The sequence below is a fragment of the Drosophila subpulchrella genome, chromosome 2L (genome assembly GCF_014743375.2).
Source record: "Drosophila subpulchrella strain 33 F10 #4 breed RU33 chromosome 2L, RU_Dsub_v1.1 Primary Assembly, whole genome shotgun sequence".
Taxonomy (NCBI): domain Eukaryota; kingdom Metazoa; phylum Arthropoda; class Insecta; order Diptera; family Drosophilidae; genus Drosophila; species Drosophila subpulchrella.
Window position 1 is genome coordinate 24,150,491 of NC_050610.1, and position 11,425 is coordinate 24,161,915.

At 43.5% G+C, this 11,425-nt stretch overlaps 3 protein-coding genes across 5 annotated transcripts; 1 reads left to right on the top strand and 2 right to left on the bottom strand.

The window, feature by feature from the left end:
- Window positions 1-415: 415 nt before the first annotated feature.
- On the bottom strand, window positions 416-5,154 carry LOC119547232 (chromosome transmission fidelity protein 18 homolog). Its single transcript, XM_037853998.1, has 12 exons — window positions 4,210-5,154; window positions 3,573-4,155; window positions 3,291-3,519; window positions 3,114-3,230; window positions 2,950-3,052; window positions 2,748-2,887; window positions 2,166-2,400; window positions 1,670-1,845; window positions 1,478-1,611; window positions 1,191-1,414; window positions 684-747; window positions 416-625 (listed from the first exon to the last, which is right to left on the bottom strand). The coding sequence occupies exons 1-12, from the start codon at window positions 5,068-5,070 to the stop codon at window positions 525-527; spliced, it is 2,967 nt and encodes a 988-aa protein (XP_037709926.1). The 5' UTR covers window positions 5,071-5,154; the 3' UTR covers window positions 416-524.
- Window positions 5,155-5,596: 442 nt separating this feature from the next.
- On the top strand, window positions 5,597-9,435 carry LOC119547234 (glycerophosphocholine phosphodiesterase GPCPD1). Of its 3 annotated transcripts, XM_037854006.1 has the most exons (6): window positions 5,597-5,730; window positions 5,868-6,000; window positions 6,564-6,963; window positions 7,114-8,571; window positions 8,624-8,770; window positions 9,026-9,435. In XM_037854006.1, the coding sequence occupies exons 3-6, from the start codon at window positions 6,565-6,567 to the stop codon at window positions 9,143-9,145; spliced, it is 2,124 nt and encodes a 707-aa protein (XP_037709934.1). In that variant the 5' UTR covers window positions 5,597-5,730; window positions 5,868-6,000; window position 6,564; the 3' UTR covers window positions 9,146-9,435. The 3 variants fall into 3 exon arrangements, with proteins under 3 accessions (XP_037709934.1, XP_037709933.1, XP_037709935.1); XM_037854005.1 differs by having other exon boundaries at window positions 5,611-6,000; XM_037854007.1 differs by lacking the exons at window positions 5,597-5,730; window positions 5,868-6,000 and having other exon boundaries at window positions 6,917-7,051.
- Window positions 9,436-9,716: 281 nt separating this feature from the next.
- LOC119547561 lies at window positions 9,717-10,850 on the bottom strand. Its single transcript, XM_037854462.1, has one exon. The coding sequence runs from the start codon at window positions 10,848-10,850 to the stop codon at window positions 9,717-9,719; it is 1,134 nt and encodes a 377-aa protein (XP_037710390.1).
- Window positions 10,851-11,425: the final 575 nt, after the last annotated feature.

Sequence of the window (11,425 nt, forward strand, 5' to 3'; positions counted from 1 at the left end):
TGCTCATCGGAACCCGCGATAAGGAAAGCACAGCAAACTACAATCTCGTGTAAAACAATTAAAAGGCCTGCACGAGTGGGGTAATGGTTCTCTTTGTTTTCGGAACGACACTTGATCTATTTGGGTTTTCAAATCCCGTTTTATTAGGATGTTTCGCGTCATAACTCAAATTTTTTTATTTAACGTGAGTCAAAGTTCCCCCATGAGTTATTTCATAAATATTAAAAAATATATTATATACGTGTATGTATATATATTTTAGGGATGAATCAAAGAGATAGCTGCTGCAAGCCCTTTTTAGAATATACATACCGCATTTCAAAGAACGGAAGCGAAATTTAAAACATATGTACACAATAGGTCCAAATAAATTATTTCATTATCTTATCATTATTTAAATGTGATAAGAGGCATCGTTACAAGTTTACTTACAGTACATTTATTATTACAACAGCATTTTGCTTATAAAATTAAAATTTTTAGTTGTATATTTTTAAATTAATAAAGTGACAGACTTAAGTTGGCTAAAGCAGTTCGTGTATGTGAACATCCTTGCGGACGGCATTGTTGAAGCCCTCCTTGTAGCGATACCAAATGGGGCTCTTCACGATGGCATCGGTTTTTGCTAGTAAAAATTACTCAAGGATAAAAAGGATCATAAATAAAATATTTAAAGCACTTACCATCCTCTGCTGAATTTTTCGAATTTGATTTGTGAGTGATGCGACCAAAGAAGTCCTTGGTGAGCTGAAAATAAAATAAGTACATATGCAAATTAACATTTAAAATACAAAACAGTAAGTAAATATTTGTTAGTGTCTTAAAATACTTATAAAAAATGTGTCTGGGCAAAGAAGAAAAGGAAAACGAAGTAAATACCCCCATTAAGGTAGGAATAAGAAAGCTGTTTCAGTCGCTTTCGCTTAAGATGGGCAATAAATGTTCGTTTGCGCTGATCCCACGTTACGACTCCAATGACAATACCACTGGAATCCCCTTATGGGTTATTAGCTTTTCGGGGATTTGCCGGGAGAAAAAGAGCTTTGGCAAAGGTAAACCATTTTGGAGATGAGGAAAATAAACTGAGGTGAGTGCATCTGTAGCATATACTCGTTTTCGTTGTGTGTTGAAAATTTGCAAGTAAATTGCTGCTAAGTAAATGCAAGGCATGCAAATCCTCGTAAAATCACCTGCTGTTTGGGTGCACTGTGCACATTGGGCCCCGAAATTGGCTTTGGCTTCAATGTTTGCAAATGATTGGGCAGCTGAGCTGCAGCAGCCGAGGCTTTCTTCTTGGCTGCTGAGGGGGCTGAAGGTGCTCCACCCTTGGGGGCAGCTCGCCGGATCCTCTCCAGGTCCACCTCGCGGGCTATTAGCTGGCGACTGAAGTAGGGAAGCGACAGGCCAGTAAAACCTAAGGATACATGTAATATATATTAGCTTTCAATGGCGTTTAGAACCTATACCATAGACCCACCTGGAAAAGCACTGAGTGCATCCAGATCGGGTTCTGTTTGGAAGATATAGTGGCCTTCCTGGGACTTGACCTGCACGAAAGTCAGGCCGAGATCAACCATCACCTCGATGGTGTGCCGTAGGTCCTGCTGCTCCCTGAAATGAATTAAGAAGGGAGTTATATAGATGCAGTAGGGTATCCAGGTCTACTTACTTCAGAGACAGCAGCTGCACCGCCACGGAGCGCAACTGGGGCGATAGAATCCTCTTCAGCAGCGGCACCGTGTCCAGGAGCAGCGTCTTGCCCTGACCCACGCCCAAAGCCGAGGTGGTGACACCCTTGCACAGGGCCTGGAAGATGTTCCTCTGGTTGGTGCTCTTCTGCTGGAGCTGCAAGCACAGAAACAAAGGGGGTTGGTCCGTGGGCAAACACTGCGCAAATCTATGCAGGAGTCTCATTAATCTTGTGATTGCATTTGAGGCACATAATGGACAAGAAATTACATGGCTTGATTGTGTTGATTATGCACTTTCCACAGGCCTTTGGCCGGGGATGTTTGCCCCGGCTAATGACGCCTGCATAAATCATGAGCCTGCCTCAAAGAAGCAGCCTCGCTGCGATGAAAAGAAATAATGTGGCCCGGGGCCATCAACTCATCGTCATCGGCATCCTCATCGCCATCGCCATGGTTTCTTTTCCAGGACCTCACCTCAAAGCCACGCGTGGGAAATGCAATTTTCGGCCAGGCCAGTGTGGCGAACAGCAGATGCCAGACGACAAAGCCGTACTGCAGGTACGGGTACACACTGTAGTTCTGCTGTCTGCTAATCTGATGCTGCACCGTATCCGTGAAGCAGAACCATTTGAGGGCCTCGCACACACCCGTAAAGTTCGGATCGGGCATCTTCTGCTGCAGGTAGTTCTCGTAAACGCCCTGGGTTAGTCTGCAGAGTCGAGGGAAATGATAAATTAAAAATTATAATTAAAATTTTGAAATTTAAAAAAAAAAACACTGACTCAATTAAAATTACTATGAATGAAAAAATAAAATTATAAATACCGAAATAAATGATAGTTTTAAATCAAATTGAACCGGTCAAAGTAAAGTTATTGTTTTTGTTTTTTTATAACACAAAAAATTAAAGCTATCCAAAATAAAAATTTATAAATACAATATTTTAAGAACATATTTAATCATTAAAAAGTAATTTTAGCTTTAAGTTCTAGTACTTGAAAATGTTTTTCTATTCCAATGGTTTATTCCGGGTTTCCTTATAAAAAGTATGCTTACCTTTCGTAGTCCCCACTGGAGTGGACAACGTCCAGGACATTGCGAACTCGTGTGGTCACCGACATATTGGTCATTGTGACCTGGCCGGGTTCATCCATCTTATTGGCGTCGGTCTGCAAGGTCTTTCGTGGACGTTGTATCTTTAAAAATAAAATAAAAGTAATTAGGAGTCATTCAAGTAACAAACTAAAGATAAGCCCACTCGGAAAATAGCATCCCACACAGCGAAAAGTCCCTGATGTCTGTCTTTTTGTCCCAGATTATTATTGAGTACATCTTGCAGGGTTAAACTATGCTTTTGGGCACTAGAGAAGGAGGAAAAGGTCTTAGTTTAGCAAATAATGTATATGTTTTTCAATTACTAACTTGAAAAACTGCATGGAGGATATGCAGCTTCTGACATCATTTCCAGATTTCTCAGCTAAGGCAATCAGTGAACCAAAATCTGTCTTTAGCTGCTCTCTGTGGGCAATCTTAACCAATCTGAAAGAAATATAAAAAGAGCTTTAGGATTTAAATTATTTTTTTACATATAAAATATACCTTTCCGCCAGACGCGCAGCATCGATGGGCGGAAAGGTGACCACAAAGGCCACTTGTCTCAGGGGACGCAGGGCGGGATCGTAGACATCGTTGCATATGCAGATGATGGGTCGCTTTAGGACGTTGTGCTCCGCCTTGGCGCCCTTGGCTTTTACTTTGTTGTAGATACCATCGCTGATGAATTTGACCAGGTAATCTATGGACTGCCGGGGAGCGCCATCGATTTCATCTGAGGTAAAATAAATATAAAACATATTTATTAATGAAAAGCTGTTTGCCCACCTAGAACTATGCAATTGGGTCGCTTGTCTGCATTCAGCACCGATGACATTTGTGTGCCATTCTCCAGGGCCAGTTTAAAGGCCTCTGGACTGCGATCATCGGAGGCGTTGATCTCCCGCACATTGTAGCCAGCATGCCTGGCGATCGTGTGGGCTAGAGTGGTCTTGCCCAGACCCGGAGGGCCACATAGCAAGGCCACCTTCTGCATGGGTCTGCCCAAAGCATCCACATTTGTGTTGAGTGCCTGGCGAGATTTGCGCTGCCGCCAACCGCCGTTGGATTCGAATTTGCCAGTGCGCTTATTAAAGCTGTTCAGCTGGTTACTAGCTCCTCCACCAGCGGCTCCTCCTTCTCCCGCTAGCGCCTCCTGTTCCTTTTTGCTGTGAAAGGCCTTGCCGAAGACCACCTTGTCCCACATTTTCAGCCAGTAGAGCAGACTCCTGTTGGTCATCTCATCGGACAGCAGGTCAATGTATTTCCTTGGCTTGTACTTGTCCACCCAGAGGCGATCGGGTTGGGTGTGGGAATCGGTGGGTACTAGGGTTACATCTGGATCTTTTTCGACTTCCAAACGACTTAAGACCTGTGGAACAAAGGGAATTATTAAATGGTTTTACTGGGTTGACATGATACCCACTATTTCGCTGGCCTCCTGCCAGATCTTCTCCTTGGCCTCGCCCAAGAGACTGCCCACCACTTCGCCCCGGGCGCTGATCATGTCCAGCTGTCTTTGCTCGTAGTCCTCGGAGTGGAAACGCACATAGATCCGCTCGAGATCGCTGCGTTGAATGGCTAGGAAGGGCCAGTTGGGTATGTCGTAGGAGAGATTCCGCATCTTGAAGTCATGAAGCGCCTTCAACCGACTAACATCATCTTTTCGCAGCGTTTTGCTGGACTCGCGCATTTTGCGGCGGAGTTCGAGGATCTTATCGATGGCCTCGTGATCTCGCTGCTCCTCGGTGCGGGCCTTTTTGACCATGGGATCCTCGTAGGACTCGTGGAAAAGGTCATCTATATCCCCGAACAGATCACGTTCCAGGCGGCGCTTGTTAAGGTTTTTGAGACCCACTTCCTGGAGTTGATTGGCAGCGGGATTCTCGGGCTCCTGGTCGAATCCCCGACTAGTTAGTTGGGTGCTCTCCAGCTCCTGGATGGCGGGCATTCGCTGGAAGGGCGTGGAGCAGCCCCTGCCCACCGGTGGTCCCTTGGGTGTCCCAAAGAGCCGGCGATTTACAAGGCCTCCAGTGGAAGTTCCTGCTTCTAGATCTTCTGTCCCCAACTGACTCGCTCCAAAGGTGATCTGTGAGAGCTGAAGCGATCCCAGAGTGGAGTTACCCAGGCGGGAGACATCCTTTAAGGGAGGAGCCCGGTTTTCCTTTTGTTTCGAGGTGCTGGGAGCGGGAGCCTCGTTGAACTCATCCGGCAAATCTTCCAGCAGCTCCAGTTCATCTTGGTATTGCAGCTCGAACTCCTCGTTCTCATCGGGATACTGATCCATCCTGGATATTCGCGAATTAATCGCTAAATTCTTTAAATTGTAAACAAATTTGGAAGTTATTTTCCCGCCAAAATTGCAAACGGAAACAGCTGTTCTAAGGCAGAGTTGCCACGTTATTTTAAACAGCTGATGACAGAGGCACGACGGTAAAAGGAAATACGCAGCTCTGGTCACACTAAGGTCCGTTACATTTCAAATTCACGTTTTAATTTTACACTAAATTTGATCTGTTCACAAGAAAGATAAAGAGATAGCAGCAAAATAGCTACTAATGGCGCTAAAAAGAACATCTTTCTACTAAGTTTGTTTATTGTTAAATGTTTATATATATAAAATATTTTTGTTGTATCAAGGATCCGTTTTACTTTTAAGCAAATAAAACAAACGGCAATAAAGCATTATTATCTATTTATTTATTTAAAAATATCAATAGAATTATAAGCAAAATAATAAAAACCGTGATATCTTCACATGTAGGATTTATTTTTCTGAGGTTCCGTAATTTCCGGTTTCCGCATAACGGTCACTCGTTTTTCCATTCCCACCGGCGACCCGATTTCCCTTGTAAAAATAATGCAACTCACAGTTATAGTCAGATCGGACGCCCCCGCGGCGCTAAAATCGGGCAGATAATATATATAGTATTATCCACTAAAATTGGTATTATTACAAAGTTCATCCCCCGCCGGAGAAAAAGTGAAAAACCATGTGTTGCTAGCGAATATCCACGAACGAAAACAGCTGCTATGACCAAAATATCGCTCGGTTCTTCAGATTGCATTTTTCTCTTGTTATAGTTTCCACACCCCTAAGAAAACCAAGGAAAAGCGAGAAAAACTAGCAAGAGGAAGAAGAGTACAACAGAAGAGCAAAACAAAACAAAGCGATTTAGCTTTCGTTTTCCCTGATTATAACACACACCCACACAAAGTAAGTGATAAAATTTATTTACGTCACCCACTGATAAGGTCAATAACAACAAACGCACTGGGAATAAAAAATAATCGTCTGTCTTATTATCCATGAAATTACATGCACTCGATAAAACCATCAACTTGTGACCCTCATTGAAAATGAACAAGTACAGTGAGTTCACGTTACGGTGTATTCCTAAAAAGTGGGTTGGGGTAAAAACAAAACTTGAGCTTGAGCATTACCGTTGCCACTTCAGGAATAAAATTTAAAATCATATAAATATTTTACGATTAAACTTAATATTGTTCACTTTTGTATACCAAAAAATCAATAATTTTGAAGGAATAATAAAATATATACTCGAAAATCTTTCAGGCAAGGCATATTTAAAAAATTTTAAAATATCATGCAATGAACTACATTATTTCGCGAAATGTTTTATTGAATATTGGAAAATCAAAATATATAAAATAGTATTCATCAGTCGAAGCTAGAAAAGCTTAAACTCGAGGCTATACTTTTTTCTGTATACAGCCCATAATAATAAATTTACTAATATAAAATCTCGTCCCCTTTAGAATGCAGAACTGGTTGGCCTCCCACGATGGCGAAGAGGATGCGATGGCTGCTCCTTCGTGCTGTCCCTCGTCCTCCGAGAACGGAGGTCGCCTGGGATCCCGTAGGATCTTTGGCGACATAACCACGAACAGACTTTGGACCTTTAGGGTGCTGATGAACCAGGAACTGGCCGCCAACGAGCAGTTGGCCATTGTGGGAAATTGCGAGGCCCTGGGTAACTGGAAGCACTCGGGAGCGGCTCTTTTGTCCAAGGATGATGAAGATGATGAGGATAGCAATCTGTGGACCGGGGAGGTCTACATTCCGCGTCACTGTGACACGGAGTACCGCTATATGGTCTGCGCCCTCGACCCCAGTGCTGAGCAGCTGATGGTTCGCCGTTGGGAGACCCAATTACAGGTTTACAAATTCATTATGTAATGACCCTATACGAGTGGAGTCCGTAAATCCAGCTGGCCTTGGGATCGGATTTGATTTTTATGCACTCGTATGGGACTCAAAGAGCAGAGTTTTAAGAAGGGTAAAGCTAAAAAGAATCTTTTTCCACAGCCTAGAGTTATCAAGGAACTGGATGAGCAGCCTGCCAAGAGTCACATGGATATATTCGGCTCGATAAATGGGCAGGAGAAGGTGGATCGCGGATGGCTGACCAAGGAGACCCTGGTTCAGTTAAAGTTTTTCTACGCCCCCTTTACCTTCAAGCAGCGCATGAAGAGGAGGCACATCCAGGTGAAAGTAACGCCCATGAACCTGAGTATTCCGAGTGCCAGTTGTGAGTCCATGGCGCCCGTTTCACCCCTGGAGGACTCCCTGTCGAACGACACCCATGATACGAAGGAAAATGGTGGAGAATCCTCCACAGCCTTCGCTTTCAGCGAGGTGGTCACCCTGAGTGCGGATGAGTGTGAAATCCGGCGTCAAGAGCAATTCGGCACTGGATGCGGACCCAGTGACCTGGTCATATTCCACCTGACCGTCGGGGACTTTGAGAACACGGCCTACCTGATCGACTTGTATAGCTACAGCTCGCGGGTGGCCAGGGAGGACGGTCCTCCGAACCACCTGGGCTATCACTATGTGCTCCCGAATCTCTTCAAGCGATCCGAAGGCAATCTAGAGCTACCAATCACCTGCGCCAAGGGCCATCGACCCCTGGGAATGATGCGTCTGGGCTATCTTATCGTGAAGCCCTCATCGCAGTGCGCCCTCATGGATATGAGTGTCAGCTATGCCCGGTATTGGAACAACAAGTGGACGGGCCTGGACGTGGGCCATCGTGGTTCGGGCACCAGTTTCAAGGCCAAGGATGCGGTGATCCGGGAGAACACCATCACCTCCCTGAAGAATGCCGCCGATCACGGTGCCGACATGGTGGAGTTTGATGTCCAGCTCAGCAAGGATCTGGTGCCGGTGGTCTATCACGATTTCATGATCTACGTCTCGCTGAAGTCCAAGTGCAGTATGCAGGAGCACGACTTCCTGGCCCTGCCGATGAGGGAGCTGTCCCTGGAGCAGCTGAGGAAGCTGAAGGTCTATCACATAGCCGAGGGGCTGTCCAGGGAGACGCGCTCCTTTCACAACGACGACCTGCTGGAGCACCAGCCCTTTCCCCAGCTGTCCGACGTCCTCGATGCCCTGGATGTCCATGTGGGATTCAATATCGAAATCAAGTGGTCACAGAGGCTGGAGGATGGCAAAATGGAGGAGGAGTTCGAACACGTGGTGGATAGAAATCTGTACATCGACTGCATATTGGATGTGATCCTACGAAAGGCGGGTAACCGCCGGATAGTCCTGAGTTGTTTCGACCCTGACATCTGTACCATATTGAGATTCAAGCAAAATCGATATCCCGTCATGTTTCTCACCCTCGGCAGGACCACGAAATACCAGAAGTATTTGGACCCCAGGGGCAACTCCATGGAGCTGGCCGTCTGGCACGCGGTGGCCATGGAGTTCCTGGGCGTTGTGGCGCACACGGAGGACCTGCTGCGAGATCCCAGTCAGGTAACATGATCCACTCTCGAGTCGTGAATCACTCAGCTACGGACGCTTTTAGGTGAATCTGGCCAAGGAGCGCGGTTTGGTGCTGTTCTGCTGGGGCGACGACAACAACTCCAAGGACACCATCAAGCTGCTCAAGGAGCTGGGCCTGCACGCCATCATCTACGATAAAATGGATGTCCTGACCACCAAGGAGGTCAAGGTGAGTCCATGTCAGGCCATAGTTCGCTGAAGAAAGGGAATATGTACAGCTGCGTTCGAAATAATAGTTATTTTTAAACTTTTTGAATATGAATATGAAAATAAAATGAAATATTATATTTTCATAAATTCATTAGTTAAATTTTTAAAAAAATTTCAATAACTAAATATTTGACCTTGTAGATACCCCCTCCATTAAGCGAATTTAGAATTTTAATACTGATTTTTTAATGAATCCATTACCATCTCTCCGCAGCAAAGTGTCTTCCACCTTCAGGCCAAGGACAGCCAGAAGGAGCTGCTGAAATTGCAGGCCCTGGAAATGGGACATGTTTGGCACACCTCCGCGGATGGAAACGAGGAGCAGCAGGCATAGGCACTGGATATTATATCTGCAAGACTATTTTATACTCATCTTTATGTACGCAAATACCGCTCTACTAGGACCAAAACTCATCTGATTTCTACATCTTTCATCTCCATGCCTCCATTTCGTCACTTAGCAAATTGCATTTGATTTTTATAAATAGTTAATTAAAAATGTACTTAAAATCTGTCCAACCAAATAAGGAACCTCTTCTTCGCTTCCTAACTAAATACAACTGCTCTGTACTTCAGTTTTTACGTTCCCAAAGCTCTTAAAATTATAAATTTAAACAACAAATATATTCTGTTTTTTTGTGGGCACAAGGATGTCTAATGCTATAAGTTGGAATGCATTTGGTAGAATAATTTAATAAACTTAAAAAATTGAAAAAATAAAGCCGATATGGGATATTACATTTTTTAAATATTTTAAATTTGAAATACTGCTTTTTATATTATCAAATAATAATATAATATATGGTTGTTTTTCAAAAATTTGTATGATCTCAGCAGTTAGATTTTAAAAGTAACAAAATGGAATCCAATTTATTGCTTGCAATTTTTGTTGTCATTTATTCTTATTAGATTTTGTCATCGGTCTGGCAAATAAATCTTTTTTTATATGTACAATTGTTCACAAACATGTACCCGCCTTTGATGGCAATACAGCGCTCTCGGTCGTTATTGTATTCGGGTTCATCAGGAAACCACTTGAAAAAGGAAGCTGGTCTTCCCGAGGCCACCGACACAAAGTCTCCCTTACTGGCCCGATCGTTGATGCCTAGAAAGTATTTCTCCGTATCCTTGAGCTCCGCAACGATGGCATCGAATTCCTCACTATTTTGAATTGAGCCCAAGTGTCCTCCCATTCGACGGCAGCTGTCCTGAGCATCAGCCCAATTCAGCTTAATATCTTCTTGGATGTGAAAGTACCTTGATCCAATCAGCTTGAATCCAGGTGGTATATATTTTGTATTGAGTTTAGAAAGGGTTTCGCTTATTGCTGCGAGATGGTTGTCCATCTTGGACTGCATAGACTGCAGATTATTTTCAAGACTTGTCAGATGAGCCTCCGACCTGGAAAGTTTTTTTTCAAAGTCCTGAGCGACTATCAGCTTTAAAGATTCCTGCATGGCGATCTGCTGCCTCTCCAGCTTTATATACTTGGACTCCAAAGAATCCTTTAGGCTGCTTAAAACTTCTTGAATTGATGCTTGGGATGTCTGTGTTTCCTTACTTACTAAGTGATGGGTGTTTATATTGATTTGCATAGATGCCAGTTCATTTTGTAGGTCTGTAAGTTGGGTCTCCATACTGCCTAGTTTTCCCTCAAGGTCTTGGGAGACTACCTTCGGTAAAGATTCCTGCATGGCGATTTGCTGCCTATCCATCCTGTCCAACTTTTCGTCCTGGGACTCCTGGGAAGTCTTTACGTTGGTTACAGCCTCTTGCAGGGATGCCATCTGGATAAGAATCAGGTTCTGATCCGCACGGGTGGCATTCTCTGTGACTTCCTGACAGGTATTCCATCTCTCCTGGTTGGCAGCAACGTAATCCATCACTGAACTCATCTTAGAGAAGCAATGCTCGGTACAGCGGGTCTCCAAGTCCTCCGCTTTAATTCCAGGACTCGCACTATTAGTGGGTACTGCCAAAGATCCATTATAATTACCAACAATAAGGAAGTAGAAAAGAACTGAAGCCAATCTGTACATTTTTATTATTTTTGAGGGAGCACACGCGATTAAGATCACCATTGGTAGGCTACAAAGAGAAATCGACTCATTTCCATAAAGTTATACGTGCTCGCAGGAGCTTATCAATTACTTAATAGCTTTGTTTACGCGTTCTGACTCTTGTTATATTATATATTTTTAAAACCAGATAACCAATAAGTAAATAATTCCAAGAAAATATTAATTAGGTATTTTTAATTAGTATAAATAATTCATTCTTAAATATATTTACGGTATTATTAAGATTATTATTTAAGATTTATGCTAAACACGAGTAGCAGGCGGTCAAAGTACAGTCATTTGGGGAAACGAGAAAAAATAGGGTATTCCAACAATCCATATTAATTTGTATTGATTTTATTATGAAATAGCACATTTCTCAGTTTTTAAAACTAATAAAATCGCTATAAAACGGATATTAAAATTTTAAAAATACTTTCTCCATCACGCATACGCAGTGTTGCATTTTGGCGCAACAATCAAGCGAATGTCAGGGCAAAAGCAAATCAAAAGCGGGGAAAGGCACTGCGCATGCACCTCATATAGAGCGAAAT